This window comes from Fukomys damarensis, unplaced genomic scaffold (assembly GCF_012274545.1).
Source record: "Fukomys damarensis isolate Sample0158 unplaced genomic scaffold, DMR_v1.0_HiC HiC_scaffold_38, whole genome shotgun sequence".
NCBI classification, from domain to species: domain Eukaryota; kingdom Metazoa; phylum Chordata; class Mammalia; order Rodentia; family Bathyergidae; genus Fukomys; species Fukomys damarensis.
In genome coordinates this window covers 48,602,912-48,624,072 of record NW_022900950.1, presented here as the reverse complement: position 1 = coordinate 48,624,072, position 21,161 = coordinate 48,602,912, and the positions used below count along the sequence as shown (strand labels likewise).

Genomic DNA, 21,161 nt, shown 5'->3' with positions numbered 1-21,161 from the left:
GAAAATAATATTATCCAGTCATAAAAAGAATGAAATTCTGCCATTCAAAAATGGAAGGAACTGGAAAACATGTTCAGTGAAATAAGCCAGACAAAAAAACAAGTATCACATAGTATCACATTTTCTTTCTCCTATGAGGAAGCTTAATAAATTTTTTAAATGTCCCCTGAAAGTAGAAGAAGCATTATTAAGGATGGGGAAGTGTGCCTGTGTCCTGGAGTGGAGAAAAAGGATAGACAGACATGATCAGTGCACAGTCTAAGCATATGTGGAAATACCACAATGAATTCCTTTAATTTGTATAATACATGATAATAATAAGTAATTCTACTTACAATAAAAAATTAATAATAATGATCAACATTTATTTAAAGGAAAGAAGCCCAAGTGTTAAGTTTTTTTTAAATGGATTAAAAACTTTTTAAAAAGTTGTTCTATACAAGAAAACTATTCATGGTCCTTAAAATTTATTACTCTAAGTTATACAAAATAATGTTCTCTATCAAATCTTTACAAAAACTTCCAAATATGTAACCCAACTGCTTCAAAAACCAAACTAGTTAACATATAGACTCAGAATGTGAAACCTAATCAATGCACTCAAGTAGCCCAGTAATTATAGTGTAAAATGATTAATATCCTCTCCAAGCAATAGGTTTATTAAAGGACTTTTACAGAACCTGATGCCTATATTAAATGCTAGACTTTTAGGTTCCATAAAAAGAAGAGAGCAGGTAAGTGTCATACTCCTTAAAGCCATATCGTTGGCTACATTAATGTCTCCTTCACCTTACCAAGTACCAAATCATGTGGAAAAGCAAGTAACTTATTTTTTATAAATAGAAAAAAATATTCAAAGCAATGCATATGCACTTTCTTAGTAGATTCAGAGATTTTCTTTTTGGTAAGAATATTTTTTTTACTATGCTAGAAAGTATTTTCTTAGTCTGTGGAATCTACTAGAAAGGATCTAGAGATGATTTAAGCTGCTCTTAGTGAATTAATAATTTGGAAATTCTATGAAATGCAATGCAGCAGGGTATTTTCCTATAGCATTTGGTGGGGGGTACCAGGGATTGAACTCAGGACCTTGTGTTTGCCAGGCAGCATAGTGTCACTAACCTACATCCCTGGACCTCCTATAGCTTTTTAATCATATTATGTATCAATTGTTACGTCATTTCCCATGCTGTTTTTTAAAAAATGATATAAACACCATGCTCATGACATACACAAATGGATTATGGATGGCCCTTTTTTGACTTTTCCTGCACAATACTCAACTTTTGAAACTAACTGCCATAAATTTATTCTCAATGTGTCATGTCTACAATTACTCACTTGAAATGACCTTTCCATTGTTATTGCAAAGTAGTATTCTCTCCTCGGGTATTTTCGCTCACAAATCAAAACTTGATTGCATATTCTGCCCTTTTCTCCAGTTTGCTTGGTAAACAACTTTTTCCCAATCATCTGCGAAGAAACAGCTTTTGCTTCTTCTGGACTAAAAGAAGAAAAAGAACTCAAATTCTTCTGTCTTCCAATTATAATAATTTAGAATAATCTATTTGATAACTAAAATCTTATTTAATATTTAAATTTCAGTATTATCAATTCAATATCTTTAAAAATAGTAATTTTTCTTTAAAAAAATAACTTACGAGAAAACTATCTTCACTCCTCCTTTGAGGCCACTTTCAAATGTTCCTTTTCCTCTACCACCAGCTAACACCTGTGCCTTTATCACAACATCTTTTGAACCTAGAAGAAAAGCTCTGTTATATATGAAGCAAGGAGCTGAATGCAAAACACAGTATTTTATTTAACATATATTATAATCAGTTATGTGTGAATGTATGGATATACCAAGTGAATTCTATCTCCTTTGAGGCCACTTTCAAATGTTCCTTTTCCTCTACCACCAGCTAACACCTGTGCCTTTATCACAACATCTTTTGAACCTAGAAGAAAAGCTCTGTTATATATGAAGCAAGGAGCTGAATGCAAAACACAGTATTTTATTTAACATATATTATAATCAGTTATGTGTGAATGTATGGATATACCAAGTGAATTCTATTAATTTGTACCATCAATATATGTTAATAATAAGTAAAATAATTCTAAATAAGGTCTGATTTATTTACAATCACAAAAAATGAGGCACTGCATGTACAAAGATCTTCTAGATTTGAAAACTAGATGGATCACTCATCATTTAAAAGAACCGTGACTTTAAAAATTAGCAACTCAAATCACTTTTTTTTTTTTTTTGGTACCAGTACTAGAACTCGGGTCCTTGTGCTTGAGAGACTCATGGCAGAACCACTGAACTAAATCCCCAGCCCTCAAATTACTTCCTAAAGTACTATGTACTGAAAAAAATTTAACACTCCTCGATACCTGAAACATCTAGTGCTTTGTAACTTATTAAAAACAAAAATATGACACCTAAATGTTATCTTAATACCTCCTTGGCTCTCTACTCACATGTAAACTTGCTATCCTGTGAAAATTTGAAATATAATTACTACTTTGAGCAGGAATATGCCATGATTTGGAGGTAATAACCAGTGCCAGTATTGATACTGATTGATACTGTCCCACTAACAGAATGTCCTGTTTATATTATTTATCAGTAAGTATTATTATAAAAAGTATTTATCAAGACTTAAGATTTGTGCATAAATGAAACTCTAGACTGCTGTGTTTATATGTCTTATGCATATTTTATAGTCAGTTTTTCTTTAACACACAGACTGATTACTGTCCTTTTTCCTTTTCTTTCTAATTTGCTGTAGAAAACTAGATATTTAGCCTAGATACTATGAACTGTTCAGAATCACGGGTAATACCCTATTTTGCTTCTCAAAGCATCTGCCATACTGGCAACAATGCACCAATTACTACATTACAGAAATAACCCCTTTGAGGTCAGGGTTAACAGCTTCCTCTTGTTAGTTATACCCCAAGCACAAAGCAGTCTCTGGCATATGACAACTACTCTATAAACATATATTTGAACAGGCTGAATCTAGGAAATATAGTATGGGAAAAAGCCATTTCTTAATGCACATATCAAGCAGAATGAACCAACCAACCAATGAGGTAAAAAAAAAAAATGCAGCTTATAATCAAAACAGTTCTTACAAAAGAATATTTAGAAAAGTAATGAAGTAAATCAGTCACACTGAAAATGTTTTATTACTTAAATCAGAAGATGATCCTATGCATCAGTCGAGGTAATATTTTTTAAGAATAATTCTTTTTCATAGCCACACTATTCAGAAACCACAATAGTGCTCATCCTCAAAGTTTACCCAGAATCTTGGCCACTCCTTGCAACTTCTAGTTGGGCCCTGGTCCAACATTATTTCTCACTTGGATGACCCTTCTCCCCAACAGACTATTCTCAAAGCAGTAATCAAAATGAGCAAATCATGCTCTACTTAAACCTTTGTGCTACAGGTAACTGCCCATTTTGCTAACAGTAAAAGCCACAGTATTTTAAATGGCCTACAAGGCTGCTATGGTTTATGTTTTTTGGGGTTGAGGGGGCATCAGAACGGGACCTTGCACTTGCAAGGCAGGCGCAGTACCACTGAGCTAAATCCCTCACCCTAGCTGTTATGGTTCAGATCTAAAATGTCCCCCCAAATTTTTCTGTGTGTGGAAGGTGATTCCACTATATGAGCACTATAGTCATCACTGATGAATCTACAGCTAAATGTGCTGTTAAAAGTTAGGGCCTGGTTACAAAAGGCAGAACTGTGTATCTCCATCATGGGCTCCTCCTCTCTGCTTCCCAGCAACCATGAAGTGAGCAGGCTTCCACCACCAGAAGCTTCAACCATGCCTTTCCTGTCTTGGATGCCGGCCTTGGAACCAGCTGACTATAAGCTCAATATTCTACAAACCATTAGCCAAAATAAATCTGTCATCTTTTAACTGGGTGTGGGGTACTTTGTTCCTACAAGAAAATGACTATGACACAGACCCTACATGACACGTCCAACACCCTTATCCTTTTCAGCTTCTACATCCTTCTCATTGCTTGCTCCACTCTAGCTATCCTAGTCTCTTCACTGTTCCCGGACATGTCTGTGACTTCAGAATTTGGCTTTAGTGTGTCTCTGGCTTTCATACTCTTTAGGAATATATTAGGAAAGGCTCTCATCCCTTTCAGGTTTTTCTTTAAATTTCACGTCATTCATGAGGCCTTCTGATTACACTGTACTGCAATCTGCCTACCTGTAACCAATTCCCCTTCCCTAATCTACATTATTTCCCCACAGAACTCATCACCCTCTAATATAACATATAATTTTTCCATGTATATAATTTGTTGGGTTTTTTCTCACTAAAATACAAACTCTAGGAAAGTAGAATCTTTGTTGAATTCACTGATGTTTACAAGCTTTTAGAAGGATTCCAACACATATTTTGTTGAATGCTGAAAAAAGGAACATTTTTAAATGAACAGAATTGAAAAAAAAATTAGGTCTTTCCACTACTCTTAAAAACAATTTAAAAAGAGAGAGAGAGAGAACTAAAATACGGGGCCAAATGGTCTGCAACCTGAGCTAATTAGAAAAATTGTCTTGATGAGACAAGACTGATTATTCTCAATATGCCACAGTCTCTACCATTCACAGTATATCAACAAAAGTAAAGATCAGAGACAATTTAAAAACCAACAATACTCCTATTCAGAAGGTAGTTTCAAGGATGATGGAAAATTAGAGATAATGCTCAAACTAAAAGAATCACATATCATTTACTTTACCTGTTTCTGGTTAGCTGCCAAGTCCTAGAGTTCTAGTACTTTAAAAATATTAATTTTGGGGCTGGGATTTTAGCTCAGTGGTTCTGGCACCTGCCTCACAGGCACAAAGACCTGAGTTCAATAGCCAGTACCAAAAAAAAAAAATTTATATCCACAGATGATAACTGGAGATTAGGCTAAATGTACCTAGTCTTAATCATTAAATTAGAAATATGTGGATCTACTAAATAATAATAATGCTCTATTTTTTTAGAAACATCTTAAAAGACAAAAGGCTCATTCAGAATATCAATTTCCAATTGGGAAAGTATCAATTTCCTTTGGGAATATAAAGTCTTTCCAGGCAAAATATGACCCTTCAAAACTTTCATCTAAAGGTAGGCCTTTACAACAAAAGTTAAAAATATATATTACATATTCTTCATACTATATATAAGGTCACAGGCTCACTGACTATTAAGAAGGGGAAAAGGTGGGCCAGGGATTTAGCTCAGTGGTACCATGCCTGCCTTGCAAGAACAAAGTCCTGAGTTCGATCCCGGTACCACAAAAAAGTAGGGGAGGGATAAGTTTGAGGACAACTGGTTAAAATAATATTTCATTTAACTCTATTAATTCATTCAATAGATCCATCTACACACCCATTACCATACTGGAACTGCAGATACAATAATGATCAAAAGAGAGCTATCCTGCCTTCCCAGAGCTTATAATCTTATACTCTATCATCAATTTGGCACTATGCTTTAGTCAGAAAAGATCTTTTTCGATCCCAATACTGTCTTTAAAATATAGTTATTCACTATTCTATATAGCTTAGTCTTTCACAAACACATCAAGTATGCCTTGTATAAAGTCATATAACTAATAAAATAATGAAAAGAAGGATAAAGAAGCCAAAGCTATTAGCAATCAAACTCCAGCTGACATTCGTTAATTTGCATATGTTTACTCAACTAAACAGGGATTCTACTTTAATTATACTAGAATCCCAACCATATTTCTTCTATGGTCAATAGGGAAATAATAAAAACTCTGCTAAATGTCCTAAAATCATATTTTCTTTAACTAGCAATTAACTATAAGAGATGGTATATTGCTCTGACAACCGACCTCAAATTTTAACTATCTCATTTCTCTGTGTTTAACAACCACACCTATGATAAACCATTCCAGAAACTTCCCCATGATCTTCTATCTTACTAATCTTCAATTTGTGGATGCATATAGTCTTTTTTTTAAAGCTAGCATTAGATTTCTAATTACTCTTTTATTCTTAATTTCAGTGATTTATACTAGGTAAAAAAAGCATCCTTCAGGACAATGCTTCCCAATTTTTTCAACATCATAAAATGCACAGAAAATGATAGAATTTGGAGGGAATATCGGGGAAAGAGGTCAAGGCTATTTCAGAGAGAGTCACCAGTTGTAGGACTAAGTGGCCCCAGACCCAATGTTAATTCAGCTCCTCCTGCTACCCATAGAATTGAGAGGAAGCAATAGTTTGGTCCTATTTATGCCTAGTATACTATTCGGTGACCAAAGCTCTACCTAAGTTTTTAATAAATAAGAATTAGCATTTTGTAATTGTGGAAGTAACTCAAGAAACAAAATTAATGCTGAAAAAGCTAAAAATCAGCTCTTGGAATTGCTATTCTACTGGATAAAACTGTACCATACTTCATACCATTTAGATCCCAAAATCAATATCTTCTGATATTAATGACTCACCAAAACTACATATTGTCCTCAATGTCTTCTTAGGAGCTACTAATTATGTCCCGTAAAAAGTTTCAGTTCTGCTAGGCATGAAGGCACATGCCTGTAATCTGAGCACTCAGGAGACTAAGGCAGGAAGATTGTCATGTGTTCAAGGCAACCCTGAACTACAAAGAGACCCTGTTTCAAAAAACCCACAAGAGGAATGAGACACTAGAGTCATTTCTAGCTAAGTGGATGCATATTGAAGCCATGTTCAAGTGAAATAAATAGGACACATGTGTAAATATCAAATAGTTTCGCTGGTGTGAAAAACTACAAGTGTAAATAAGATTCAAATTGTGTAACTGATAGTGTGAAATAGGAAGAAAAGGGTTAAAGAAGTAGGGGAAGTAGGAAGTATAGGGAAAAGGAAAAAAGGGGAAAGAAAAAAATATTGGAAAAGGAAAAAATGGAAACAAAGTATTTGTAAATAGGGAAGGGTGGAGGGGGTGAAGGGAAGGCAGGAGAATGGGAAAAAAATAAAAACCAAGATACATCATGTAAAGGTACAAGGTCCTGATGATTAATGTAACTGTACTGTATACCTAAAAAGTAACAATAAACAATGAAAAAAAAACTCAAAAGGAAAAAGTATTTTTCTCTTCTAGATTTAAAGAGTTGCATTAGTAGCTAATCCCCATAATAATCCTTTGCAGTATTTTGTGACAAACCACATTTTCTCAATAAATGAAATATCCCTTGTTCGAAGAGGTTCAAAATCAAATCTCCTACCTGTTCCTTATTACTTACAAGTCCTGGTCTCAGAGAACTTGCCAGGAATACTCATAGCTTATCCTGTACACATTAACTCTTCTTTCTTCTGTACCTAAAACTTATTAACACTTTGTATAGATTGCCATCAAAACAAATAATATTTGTGCGCTAGGGATTTAGCTCAGTGGTTCTTCCGCCTGTCTTGCACGCGCAAGGTCCCGAGTCTGATCCCCGGTACAAAAAAAAAAAAAAGAAAAATCGTATTTGTTTAATGAGAAGATTCCTGCATAAGGGATTTTTTCTGACAAAACAATAAAATTTGTTAAAAGTAGTTCACAACCAATTATAACAATTTGGAAATAAGAAAAATGAGTTTTTACCAATTTCATGATATACTTCAGATCTTCTTAACATTAAGCACACAAATTCAAACTACACATCACCTATAGCTAATAAAATTTCCACCAAAATTAGTAAAAAAATTTTTAAAGTTTGTTTTTAATCTAAATAAAAATAATTTTTTCTAACAAAAAAATTGTAAATAATAGCAACTGAAGGAAATCATTTGCCATTTCATTCAAAAATGTAATTTTCTGAACTTTGACACACCCTCACCTTTAAAAGAAAAATTAATTCCACAAATCAAGATGAAAGCTTTTAATATTTAAATATTTCTTAAATGTTCCAAATCTTCCTTAAAAATACTAATAAAAGTAAAGTCTTCATTAAAGCCTATTTAAAGACACACTAATAAATGTATATTTCAAGAAAGATTAATTGTGCAAATCTACTTAAAATTGGTGGGACTTAAACTATTACATAAAGAAAATGCAGTGTAAGTATTATATTATTTCATTTTCATGTTCTCATGTTAATTCTTTGTAAATTTATTTTATAAAATCAAAATTGGCTCTTAAGAGATTAACACAAGTTCAAATTAACAAAAGTAGTAACTTTTCGATCATCACTAAAGGTTTCAAAAGACTACTAATAAACATGAACAACTTATTTCACTAATTCAAAAAATTATAGTATTTATCAATCACCTACCTGTCGCACACTCTTCTAAGACTTTGGGATAATATCAGTGCACAAATAAGACAAAGTAACCATGTTCTCATGGAGTTTACATTCTAGAGCTCATTTTCCTCCAATTTGGTTCCCTATTTTTTACACCAAAAACACAAAGGAAAGTACTGGACTTATCTTTACAACCACAAAAACTAAGATTTTCCTCCACCATTTCCCTGAAAAATCATCACAGTTACCAATCCTCTAATATACAAAGTAATAAATATAATTTCCTTCCCCATAATTATATGCTAGCTAAAAACAGGATTTCAGTTTCCTTATCAGTATAAGCAACTTTAAAGTCATACTATAGGAGCTTAAAATCATCTCAGCAAATTTACAATTTTAACAATCATAAAGTTCTATCAAGTAAACACAATTTATTTTTTTAAAAATGAAACCTAAAAGTTGTCATCAAACCAAAAGTAAATTTCCCATGTCAAAGTAGCATAAGTTTTTCTTAATTTAGTACCTAATTTTTTGGCAATTGCATAAGCTTCATCTGCTGACTTTGCCACGTATCCTTTGGGAATGGAGACACCAGCTTCTTGCAACAATTCCATACTCATGTATTCATGTAGAGAGAGATTTCTTTGCTGTTGTTGCTGTACTTGGGGTCCATGATTATTAAACAATCCAGAATTTCTCAGGACCTAGAGAAATTGGGGACATATTTATATATGATGGTGACTGGCAGTTATTCTTTTTAAAAACACCTCTTTGAAATACTTTGTTTATAGAGTATGTGGTTCCTATAACTACAACAAATTGTTATATTAAATCATCAGAATAGACTCTTCAGAGTATCTGAAAATGACAGCATAAAATCAAAAGCTAATTTAATCAGCTAAATATCAAATGTTACCCTTGTAGTTTTAACTATTTCCTCATCACCTCTAGTCCTTATCTTACATTTGACCTTTACTACCATATCTCCAATGACCTATAAGGGTTTCTTTTATATCAGTGACAACTTTAGCAGATCTAAGGTCAATCTTATCTTTTCTATCAAACCAAACTCCCTCCAACTTTCTTTTCCCTACCATTCCTCTAACATCCAACATATCACCTGTCAATAGGTAAAAGAATGATTTAATACCACTACTCTTTCATACACTCAAGACTCAAAACCATGACTTCATTTCTAGTGGATACCGAGTCATGGTGCTCAAATCCTCCCTTTAAGAGCAAGGCATTCATCCTTCCACTTGCTGGAGTGCTGAATGGAACAGCTCTCCAGAAAATCCCCACATGGAACTTCCTTGTCAAAGTCACACCTCTTTCCCATTGGCAGGTTTCGTCTACTGACACCCATAGGTGTCATAGGCAGGGAGAGACAAAGAAGCACTTGGCATTTTACTACAAGTTGGGACAACTCAGAAGGGCCATCCTACTTCCAGATCTCACTTAGTAGTGAGTGTTTGTCAGAGCTATGCCACAGTTACATTTCTCTGTCTACGCAGTTCTCCTGCCTTCATTCTCCCACAAGCATTGACCCAGATGGTATTCCAATAAACATTTTCCACACAACTCTTCTTCTCATAGCATACAATACTCATCTCATAGAACTAACCCTCAATATCATCTATAGTATCCCTTCTAAGCAAGTCCTGTAACTGGTACCTTTTACAAGTCAGATTCGGGTGCCTATCCCTCATAATTGCTCTACAATCTCCCAAGATAGCAATGCCAACTACAAATTCTTCACTTTTTCAATCTATTTAGGACATTCATTCATCCTGCCAAATAGGTATTGATTATCTAGTCACTAGAAATAAAGCAATGAACCAAACAAAAATAACTTTACCCCCAAGGCTGACACTGTAGTGAATATATGTAGAAGGGGACATTAAATTAATAACCATGTGCCAAATAGTGGTAAGAAAGAGGAAAGAGATAGAAAATAAAGGGTGATGCTACATTTTTATATAGTAGAAGAGAAAACTATAATATCCCTAAGTAAAGCAGAACCGGAAATACTCTCGCAGAAGAATTAACTAGGAAGCAGCATTTATCTCACTGCTGAAAGAAAGAAGTATGAGGGTTAGCCTTTCAGCTTCCTGTATCATGGCCACATTAAAGCTCTCACATCAATTAGTCCCAAAGCCTCCACTAAATCAAAACATAATCTAAACTCATCATAACAATATACTGAAATGTCTGCCACCCTTTTACAAGCTCCACAACTTCAAAAGACAATATGTAAACAAATTAAATTATATGAAAGCCTTGGAAAACTGCATTGGAATAACATTTCTAAGTTTTATCCATATGTACCTGTTAACTCCACACACAATGCAATATACTTTAACATGATTTATATGAAATACAAACTATCGTAAGAACTGAATTTAAAGAATTCCTATATAATGTTTCTTAAAGTGGGTTCATCATATGTTGCATCAAAATTAAATCTGCTTCTAAAACAGCAAATTTTCAGGCCCCATTCTCATCTACAAAATCAGAATCTCTGAACAAGGTCCAAGGAAATCTCTTCTTAACAATTCACTCTACAATCTGAGAACCTCCAGTCTAAGTCCATTACATGCAATAGCAACCCATTCTTGATTCATTTAGTAAAGTGAAGTCCTGGCTAGTATTTTGATTAATTCCTCAATTTAGTGTCACTTTAATAATAGCTAGCAACCTCCCAAATTATTCTGTGCACCTATTTTCTAACTCAGAAACCCCTTATAACTCAGAAATTCCTAGATATACATGAGCAGAAATGAGTCTTACATCTACCAAAAGATATATGTAAGAATGTCATCACAAGCTTATTCATTAGACAAAAATTTAAATGAACTGACTGTCCATCAACAGAATAAACCGTGCTATATTTATATAACAGGATAATACAGAGCAATAAACTATTTTTCACACATCAATGCATTAATCTCACAAATATGCTGAGAAACCAGACACACAAATATATACTAACACGATCTCTGTTTATATAGCCAGTCAAAATTAAGTCTTTGGTGGCAAAGGTCAGAATAAATGGTTGCTTTCTGTGGGGGAGTACTGATATGCAAAGGGGACAGAAGAGCTTTCTGAGCTGAAAACACTGTGTGTCTTATATGGATGGTCACTACACCGATGTATACAGACATAAAAATCAATCTAGCTACCCAACTAATTTTTATACTTTACTGTGTACAAATTATGCCTCAAAATAATAAAAGTATAGGGGAGGAATACCTAGCAAAAATGGTCACATACTCAAATTTTTTTAATGTCTATATACTATAAAGTATGCTATGGACACTAAAAAACTAAAGCCAACTTGGTCCCTGCCAGAACTCACAGGCATGTAAATAACCAATCCCAGTACATACGGAACACTAAATCAGTAGTATATTAATCACTAATATTGGCATCTAATTCGCTGAATGAATCTGAAGAAACACTATAGAGGCCTAAACGCAATTTCTAAAAATATCTAACAGCTATAAAGAGTTATTTCAAGACAACTTGGGCAAACTGAATCTAATATATATACCTGTATTAGATATTTCTGTTATGACAATGTTAAATTTCCTATGTATGATAATTCATATTCTGGTTATTAGGCAGAATTTTTTTTCAAAACTAGAAATTGAACCCAAGGGCTTACACACTCTAGGGAAGAGCTCTATCACTGAACTACATCCCCAGCCCAGAGCTTGTTTTGACTCATGTTCTAGATGTTTCAGTCCTTGCATAGAAGGTGGCATGGTGGAAGGCACTGGGTGAAGAAAAACTGCTCACTTCATGACAGAAAGGAAGCAGAGAGCCAAGAGAGGAGGGAGAAGGGAGATGCATCCACACAGTCACACTTCCAGTGACCTACCTCCTTTGGCCAAGCCCCTCCTCCCAACATTACATTTTACTATAGAGCTCCCAGATTCAATTACCTTGTTCAAAAGCCCACTTTTGGACACATGAGGCTTTGAGGGGACATCAAGATACAAACATTAAAAGTTTAAGACCTAAAACTTTGAAACTCCTAGAATAAAACATCAGAGGAAGACTTGAGCCACAGGCACAATGACTTCCAGAACAGAATACCAATAGCACTGGAACTAATAGTACGAATCAACAAACAACAAATGAGACTACATCAAATTTTAAGTTTCTCAAAAGCAAGGAAAACAACTCATATAGTGAAGACAAAGCCTGCAGAATGGGAGAAAAACTTTACCAGCTCCTCTTCTGACAGACAAGAGAAATAATATTTAGATTTTATAAAGAATCCAAAACACCCCAAGGAAAAAAATCGAACAACCCAATCAATAAATGGGGCAAATATATTGAACAGATACCTCTCAGAAGAAAAGAACAAATGGCCATTAAGTTTATGAAAAAATGTGTATCATCTTCAGCCATTGTGGAAATGTACATTAAAACTACCTTGAGATTACATCTTACCCTATTCAAATATAAAAAATAATAAATGCTGGCAAGAATGCAGGGGAAAAAGAAAACCTTCCACAACACTAGTGAGAATATAAATTAATACAGCCACTATGGAAATCAATACAGAGGTTTCTCAAAAAACTAAAAACAGAACCATTTGATCTGTACCATTCCCTAGAATATACCCAAAGGAATTAAACTCAGCATACCGTACAGGTATTTGTATACCCATTTCTGCAACACAATTCACAGCAGCCAACATGGAACTATCCTAGGTGCCCAACAACAGATGAAGGGCTTATATACACAATTGAATATTATTCAGCCATAAAAAATAAAATTATGCCATCTGCAGGAATATGGATAACACTGGAGATTACCATGTTAAATGAAATAAGCCAGACTCAGAAAGACAAGTGATACATGTTTAGCAAAAGATTATTATTAGACAAGAGGAAGGGAATAAAGAGGAGTGGGGAAAGAGTATAAGGGAGTATAACAGGTAGAATGGAAAAAAAGAGTTACTATGTTTTTAAGAGATCATGATGTTTATGACAGTTAAGATTCACTGTCAACTTCATTGGCATGGGAGCTGCCTAGAGGGTTAGCAAAGCACACTTTGGATGTGTCCAGATGGATCATGGAGTTGTGACCTTGGGTATCATATATGATCCTGGGCCCTTTCTCTTTCACACTGTTTCCCATTTCTGCTTCCTGGCTGACAGGAACTAAGCAACTCTGTTATACACATTCCCTTCTACTATGATATTCCTGCCTTGAAGCCAGCCTACCATACAATGAATACTCTACAACAGTGAGCCAAATAAACCTCTCCCCCATGAAACAGTGGGTGTCAGGTAACTTGTTCCAGCAACAGGAAAGCTAACTAATGCAATGATAACGTGAATGTACTGAGTAAAAGGTGTCTACCACACTTCATCAAGAAAACAGCAATATGCAAAATAATGTATATGGCATTGCAATTTTTTATTTTCAAAAATGCATTATTATATGATAAAACTGTCTAGAACCATGTTCACTTAACTGTTTTGTTTCTTGGGAGTGAGATGCTGAACACGTTTCAGTTTTTAAAAGTACTGTTTAATTTGTGTTATTGTATAACATTTCTAAATATAAGAAATTTTGTATGAGGTGGTAATTATTAATTAGCTTGATTATAGTAATCACTTCATAACACATATCTCCAAACATGTTGTTTACCTTAAATATATGATACTGTCAGTTACTTGCCATTTATAATTATATATGTGGCAAACCTATATATACTATACAAATAATTTTGTGCCTTTTTATCAACATTTTATCAAGATTTAGTTTTTCTGAGTTTAAAGTATTTCATTTTATGAATATAATTTATTACAAAAAATGTTTTAGTGAATACATGACCTCATATATATATATATATAATATATATATATAAAGTAAATATATGCCAATGCAATTTTAAAAGATAAAACATGTGGCAAAATGTCACATTTAAGCAAAAACAATACTGATACTCACTATACTATTGTTGGGATGTTCCTATTAGCTTGAGATTTTTCCATAAAAAGGAGGTAAACCCCAAGATGCAAAGCTATGTATATTTCAATTTTTTTCAAATACCTCTATTGTCAAAGCATCAGTACATATACAATATTGCTCATAGTTTTTATACCACTTTAAAGATCTAAAGTATTTTCCTCACTTTTTTATTAATACATTATGGTTATTCAGATTAATGGGTTTCATTTTTGCAGACTTATACATGCATATACATACTTTTATCACACCCCTTATCTCTACCCTTTCTCTACCCTGCCCCTTAGTTTCACATGAGGGAGGGAATTCAACACTTTTTTTTTTTTTTTTTTTTTTTTGGTACCAGGGATCGAACTCCGGCCCTTGTACTTGCAAGGCAGGTGGCAGAACCACTGAGTCAAATCCCCAACCCCAATATATATTGATCATATTCATGCCTTACTCACTCTTATACTCCTTCCCCTTCCCTCTTCTTTCTTTCCTCCTAATAATAATCTCCCTTCTACTGGCATCTTTATTAGATTCTACATATTAGGGAAAACATAAATACTTGTCCCTCTGAGTCTGGCTTATGTCATTCTATATTATGATCTCCATCCATTATGATCACCCAAATTCCTACAAATGACATAATTTTGTTCTATTTGTAGCTAAATAATACTTTATTGTGTATGCATAGCACATTTCCTTTATCCAGTCACCTGTTGATGGGCACCTAGGATGGTTCCTACCTTGGCCATGGTGAATTTTGCTGCAATAAACATGGGTTTACAAGTATCCCCTATGGTACATTGAATTTAATTCCTTTGAGTACATACCACAAAATGGTATAGCTGGATCAAACAGTAGTTCTATTTGTAGTTTTTGTGAGGAAACTTCACATTGATTACCATAGTAGCTGTACTAATTTTTAATGTCTAAAGTATTTGATAATACTTTTCTTTTAGAAATTTTAACTTAGCATATTATCATTTTGAATTTTGTCAGCAATAGAAACACCTATAAAATCACAAGGACTCCCACATTTAACTATTCATCTTTCTTCACACTGTCACATAAAAGATTCCTACTGCCAAGGAGATGTGGGCTAACAGGTACAAAGTTACAATTATATAAGAAGTTCTGGTACTCTAATGCAGAGCCAGTCCCGAGACTACAGTTTTTTTCGTTTGGTTGGTTGGTTGGTTTTTTGGTACCAGGGATCAAACTCAGGACCTTGTGCTTGCAAGACAGGAGCAGTGCCAATGAGCTAAAATCCCTTGCCCCAGACTATAGTTTAAATTTTTTTTTTTTAACACCAGGGATTGAACTCAGATCCTTGCATTTCGAGGCAGGCGGTGGAACAATTGAGCTAAATTCCTGGCCTGTAATTTAAATTACAATTTTTTGGGGGGTGTTTCTGAGGATCGAACTCAGGACCTTGCGCTTATGAGCCAGGCCAGCAGCAGCACCACTGAGCTAAATTCCTGGTCCTATTATTTTAAAACAGCTAGAAGAAAGGATTTGAATGTTCTCACCACAAAGAAATGATAAATGTTTGCTGGATAGAAATATTACCTGATTGAATCACTACACAATGTATACATGTGTACATGTATTGAACCATCACACTGAACCTCGTTAACTATGTATATCAACTAAAAAGAAAATAGAAAGATTTCTATTGGCAGTAATTTGCCGATCCTGACCAAATCCAAGAAAATCCCTCAAATACATGCTTATAACATGAATTGTATTCAATAAAGATATAGAAAAACTGAAAAAGGGTCACAGTAGTAACAAAACGTTAAAGAGAATTGTCAAACTCAGTGTATGACCTTGAACAAGTTCCAGAAGACTCTGTATCTCTGTGCCCCCACCTAGGAAAGAAAGTTAGGTAAGGTCTTTTCAAACTCTAAGGCTTTATTTCTTAATGCCAGGGTGGAAAAGAAGAGATGTTGTTAAAAAGACAATATTTTAGAAATCCACATGTAAAGTAACAACGTCTTTTTTAAATAAATAAAGAAAGATAGATTATGACTAGAATGAGAACATTTTTTCACCAAGTCCTCATTCTCTAAAAAACTAGATAGCACTCTTAAAGAAAGTTCAAGGGAAAAAAATCATTTTATTAAGAAACAAACTCCTGGATCTCACTAAACTAAAAGTATAAATAGATCTTTTAAAAAGAAAAAAAAAAAAACCTAAATCTCTTCACATATTGTATGACTAAAGAGTTACTTCAGAACATAACAGAAAACTCCAGAATTGACTTAGGGAGCAGTCATGGCGACACATTTACTTGGTGTCAACATGAGAAAGAAGTCAATTTTTACTGCCAAGCCCTAGAGGAGACTTAAAGCGCAAGGAGACTAACGCACACGGATTTAAGAACTGGATAGTTCTGGAATTAAACTTCACTTTCACATCACCTACTGTGCTAGGCAAACTACTTATTCTCTTAGCCACGGTACTGTATCTGCATCAAAGATGCAGGTCTTAATAACTCCCTCAATGTTGCTGAAAAGCCTAGCGAGCTTATCTCAGTATCTGACACACTATAAATACTCAAAGGGGAGGAGGTTACTATGCTACTCTATCCAGAAATGAAGTGATCCAAAAGATTATATTCTTACTTCCCAAAAATGGTAAATCGGAAGGGATAATCTTATTACCACTACTAATAAACACAGCATGACAAAACTACTTGGAGGGCAAGTCGAAAGCCACTGATGGTCTTAAACCATTCCTACCTATGACAGTTCCCAAGAGGCAGAAAAGTACACTGGAAGGACATTCTCTCCTACCCAAAAACGAGCCAGGAGAGCCTGGGCTGCCTCGCCGGACTCCGGGCAGCAGAAACCGCCCCGACCCCTTCACCTCCACTCAACTGTTCGGTCCCCTCGGAAACTAATGCGGCAGCTGCTGCCAAGCCTTCTCAAGCACCGCGGGCCAAAGCAAAGCAGTGCAAACACGAGCCCGGTCGCAGTCCTGGCGAGCAGCGCTCCGGGCAAGCCGCCCGCGGCCCGGCGCAGAACTCAGGATGTCAGCGCGAGCTCAGTGACCCCGGAGTCCGGGTCCCCTCACCCCTCACCCCTCACCCACAGGCAAAGGGTCCAACCTAGCCATTTCTCCTGCCAAACCTCGAGGTAAGAGCAGGCCGGGCAACAATACCTGGGCGGTGGTCCGCAGTACCGTCCGGGGCCGGCGGCTCCTAAGGGTGGCCGCGGCCAACAACCGGCTATAGAACACAGACACCGCCATTTCTGAATCTGACCCCGTCCCCTCGGCGCCTCGCGCAGGCGCAAAAGTGCTACGCGGACAGCGACGCCGTACAGAGGACGCGCAGGGAACCCCCGTAGTCCCGCCCATTAGGGGCGGAGCCTGAGATTAACCCTGCAGGTGCCAGAGTGGTACTAAACTCGGCTAGGTGAGCACAGGGCAGACTTTGATCTTTGGATTTTCACCACAGTATCAATACTCGAACTGCGGCCAGACTGCGGCCAGACAGCAACGTGAACACTTGGCAAAGTGCCGTGGAAAGGGAACTAGCACTGCCAGTTATGTGACCTTAACTTCTCTGAGCTTCAGTTGCCTCATCTGTAAAGTGGGGTTCATTCAAGAAATGGTTTCCGAATTGACAATGTGAAATAGGAAAAAAAAGGGCTAAAGGTGTACGGAAAGTGGGAAGGGTAGGGGAAAGGTAATAAGGGAAAAGAAAAAAATGTGAGAAAATGAAAAAAATGGAAATAAAGTGTTTTTAAACGGGGAGGGTGAAGGGAAGGCAGGGACAAGGGGAAAAAATGAGAACCAAGACCTGGCATGTAAAGGTACAAGATCCCAGTAATGAATGTAACTGTACTGTATACCTAGAATGTACCAATAAACTCAATTTTTAAAAAATGGTTTCTGAATATCTTCGTTGTGCCAAAAATACTGAGTTGAGTCTTAAAGTTTTAAACAATATTTTTTTAAATAATAAAAAGAGTGGCTTCGGACACCCGAAGAGGGTCGCCCACTCATTATCAAAGCCGAGAGCACACTGAAAGGGCCCCGATCTGAGGAGAGAGGGACATCTATGTGTCTCAGAATTTTCTAAGTGAATCCCGTGCACACACTGAACATCAAAAACGCTTGCCTCCTTCCTAGAATCAACCGCGGGGCCAATGTCTGGGCGCCAGCGGGTTCCGGGATGAGCATCGTCGAGCTTTAAACTCTATGGAAACGATTTCAGTGGGGCTGGATCTTCCCTGTGGGCGTGGCTGAAGACCTTAGCCCGGCTCGAGCACCTGTTTCGGAGTCGCCTCAGCCTAATCTTGGGGTGGGGGGCAAGAGCCTATCGATTTAGTGAATGGAAAAAGACTTTTTCCAGTCTCCAAATCTATGCATTCTTAAAGCACCATAAAAGCAGAACCTCCTAGTGGAAATTTTAGTTCCACTGGCACTAGCGGAGGACTGACCAAAGGGCTCCTTTTCCCACTAATAAATACTTTTGGGCAGTTAGAAACTGGAAAAGGGAACCGGAGTTCGGGAAACTGAAGCAGGAGAATTGCCCCAAATTTGAGAATAACCTGAAGGAGAGAGGGAGGGGAGGGACGGAGGGAGGGACGGAGGGAGGGAAAGGGGTGGGGAGAAACATAATGCTAACTTCTTTGGATAAGCAGATAAATTCTGGATAATCTGGCTAAAGGACTTCAAGGAACCTATTAGTTTCTGGTTTGTGTTAGGAGCACATATCCCATCAAATAAGAAAACGTATGCTTATTGTCAACCTGATCTCTTTTTAAAGTGATTATGAAGACATTAACCATCACATACAACCAACAACCGGAATACGAACCAGGTATCTTAAAGACACATGACTAAAAACAGAATAAGGCTCTGGGCCTCTTGATTAAAAGAATACAGGAAGATAAAATAATGTTGGGCCTCCTACCTGATAACCTTTATATATTATTAGGAAATCAGCCTTAAATATGGTAGTGCAGGGTATTAAGTGAAATAAAACAGATATGGAAAGACAAGCATACATGTTCGCTCTCATATGTCGAAGCTTAAGAAGTCCGCTTTAATGTCGAATACATAGTTATTACTAGAGATTGAGAAGGGGAAAGGAGAGAGGGAAGCTTGGATTTGATCTGCGCAGGTTGTATGCATGTAAAGAAATAGCATGTTGAATCTCATTAATAGGTACAATGAATATGTATTGATTAAAATTTTTAACTGAATTATCTTACCCAGAAATTACTTTTAACATGCCAAAAACTCTTCTAATCCTTACATGTAAGACATTAGCTGTGAGCAGCACAGGATAACAGAAGGTGGTAAAATAGAATATGCACTATGGTTTTGTTTTTTGTTGGGTTTTTTTTTTTTTTTTTTTTTTTTTTTTTTTTTTTGGTACCAGGGATTGAACAGTCCGGTCCTTTCGCTTGCAAGGCAGGCCACCGAACCACTGAGCTAAATCCCCAGCCCTTTTGTTGGGTTTTTTGTTGTTGTTTTGTTTCATTTTGTTTTGGAGGGTAGACCAGTGTGTGGCAAAGAAGAGAAAAAGAATTGTTCTCCGAGTACAGTGTAATTCCTGCCTTTGACCTCTATATCTGCTTTCCACTAACAGTAAGTGTGGACGGTGATGTGCAGGAAAAAAGAAAATAAAGCTTCTGAGAAGAGTGTAATTTTTTCCCAATCCTTAACTTTTTATACCCTTCACATTTTGATGTCCATAGCCAAAGACTTAGCTGATATGTCTGTTCAACTTTATAATTTATAGAAGTACAAAGTGCTAGCCCAAAATCTGCTTAGCCCAAATTCTACTAGGGGTTGAGATGAACAATAGCTATTAATTGAACAGTTAGCCAAATTCTCATATGCATATTTTTGTAATCCTAACAAGAATCCTACATTTTACAGACTGGAAAATGGAGGCTTCAAAACAACAGGTAACTTGTTCAGTGTCCCAATTATTTTGGTTGTTCTCTAATTTGAAATAGTAAAATGAGAATTTGAGATTATAACTTTAGATTCATGCCCCTCTTGTCATTTTCTTAAAACTCGTATCTTTCACCCTGTTTGATCAATAATATTCATCACTGCCTAAAGGAAAAGAATGATAGATCACAGTAGCAGAGGACAGGTTTTAAATTTTAAATAAATTAACAGACCTTGAACTACAAGACAATGAACTGTGAATTTCAAAAGCCAAAACCCAGAATGACTCAAGCAAAGTTTATTGCAGCAGAAATAGAATTAGAATTACCTCACCACTAGAGAGAATGGGGAGAGAAGAATGAGAAACAAAGCAACAAACTTAGTGGTAGGCCCTGGAGAGGACCACGTGTGTACTCCCAAGAGGTACTGTCTCCAGGACAAAGTGCAAGTCCGCCTCTACAGAGATTTGAGAATCTGGAACTAAGAGCATTGGATGGACACTGGGGATCTCAAAATCTCTGGAGGACAGGAAAAGACTAGAAACATCTGTTAGGCTGTTGTGTCCTTGTGAATGAGCTAATCAAATTGTACCTGCCCCAGCAGGGCTCCTAGTACACTCAGGAGCTGTGTAAATCCGGTTTGGTGACACACGCCTGTAATCCCAGCACTGGGGAGGCTGAAGCAGGAGGATTATCCTGAGTTCAAGGCCAGCCTGAATTACATAGCAAGAACCTAGAAGAGAGGGAGGGAAAGAGAGAGAAAGAGAGGGGAGGGAGGGAGGGAGGATGGGAAGGAGGGAAAAAGAGGGAGGGGGACAGGGAACACCACAGGTGGAAATAATATGTAGCAGGTAAAAACAAGAAAGGAGGACAGACCCATAAATGAGAAAAAAGATGAAGGGCTCTATTCTCCCCCACAAAGTACTTTTATTTCTCCTTCTGCAGATGCCCCAAGTGCCCTGAAGCTGGTACAGCTGTGTCAG

At 36.3% G+C, this 21,161-nt stretch overlaps 1 protein-coding gene across 1 annotated transcript in view; it reads right to left on the bottom strand.

Annotated features, from left to right (window-relative positions):
• Positions 1-17,587, bottom strand: part of Sucla2 (succinate-CoA ligase ADP-forming subunit beta) — a 52,179-nt gene extending 34,592 nt beyond the window's left edge. The window contains exons 1-4 of the mRNA XM_010637006.2: positions 17,426-17,587; positions 8,805-8,985; positions 1,662-1,761; positions 1,342-1,504 (exon numbers count right to left, since the gene is read on the bottom strand). Of these exons, the coding sequence (XP_010635308.1) occupies positions 1,342-1,504; positions 1,662-1,761; positions 8,805-8,985; positions 17,426-17,515 (534 nt within the window). The 5' untranslated portion in view covers positions 17,516-17,587. The remainder of the gene's footprint in view (positions 1-1,341; positions 1,505-1,661; positions 1,762-8,804; positions 8,986-17,425) is intronic.
• Positions 17,588-21,161: the final 3,574 nt, after the last annotated feature.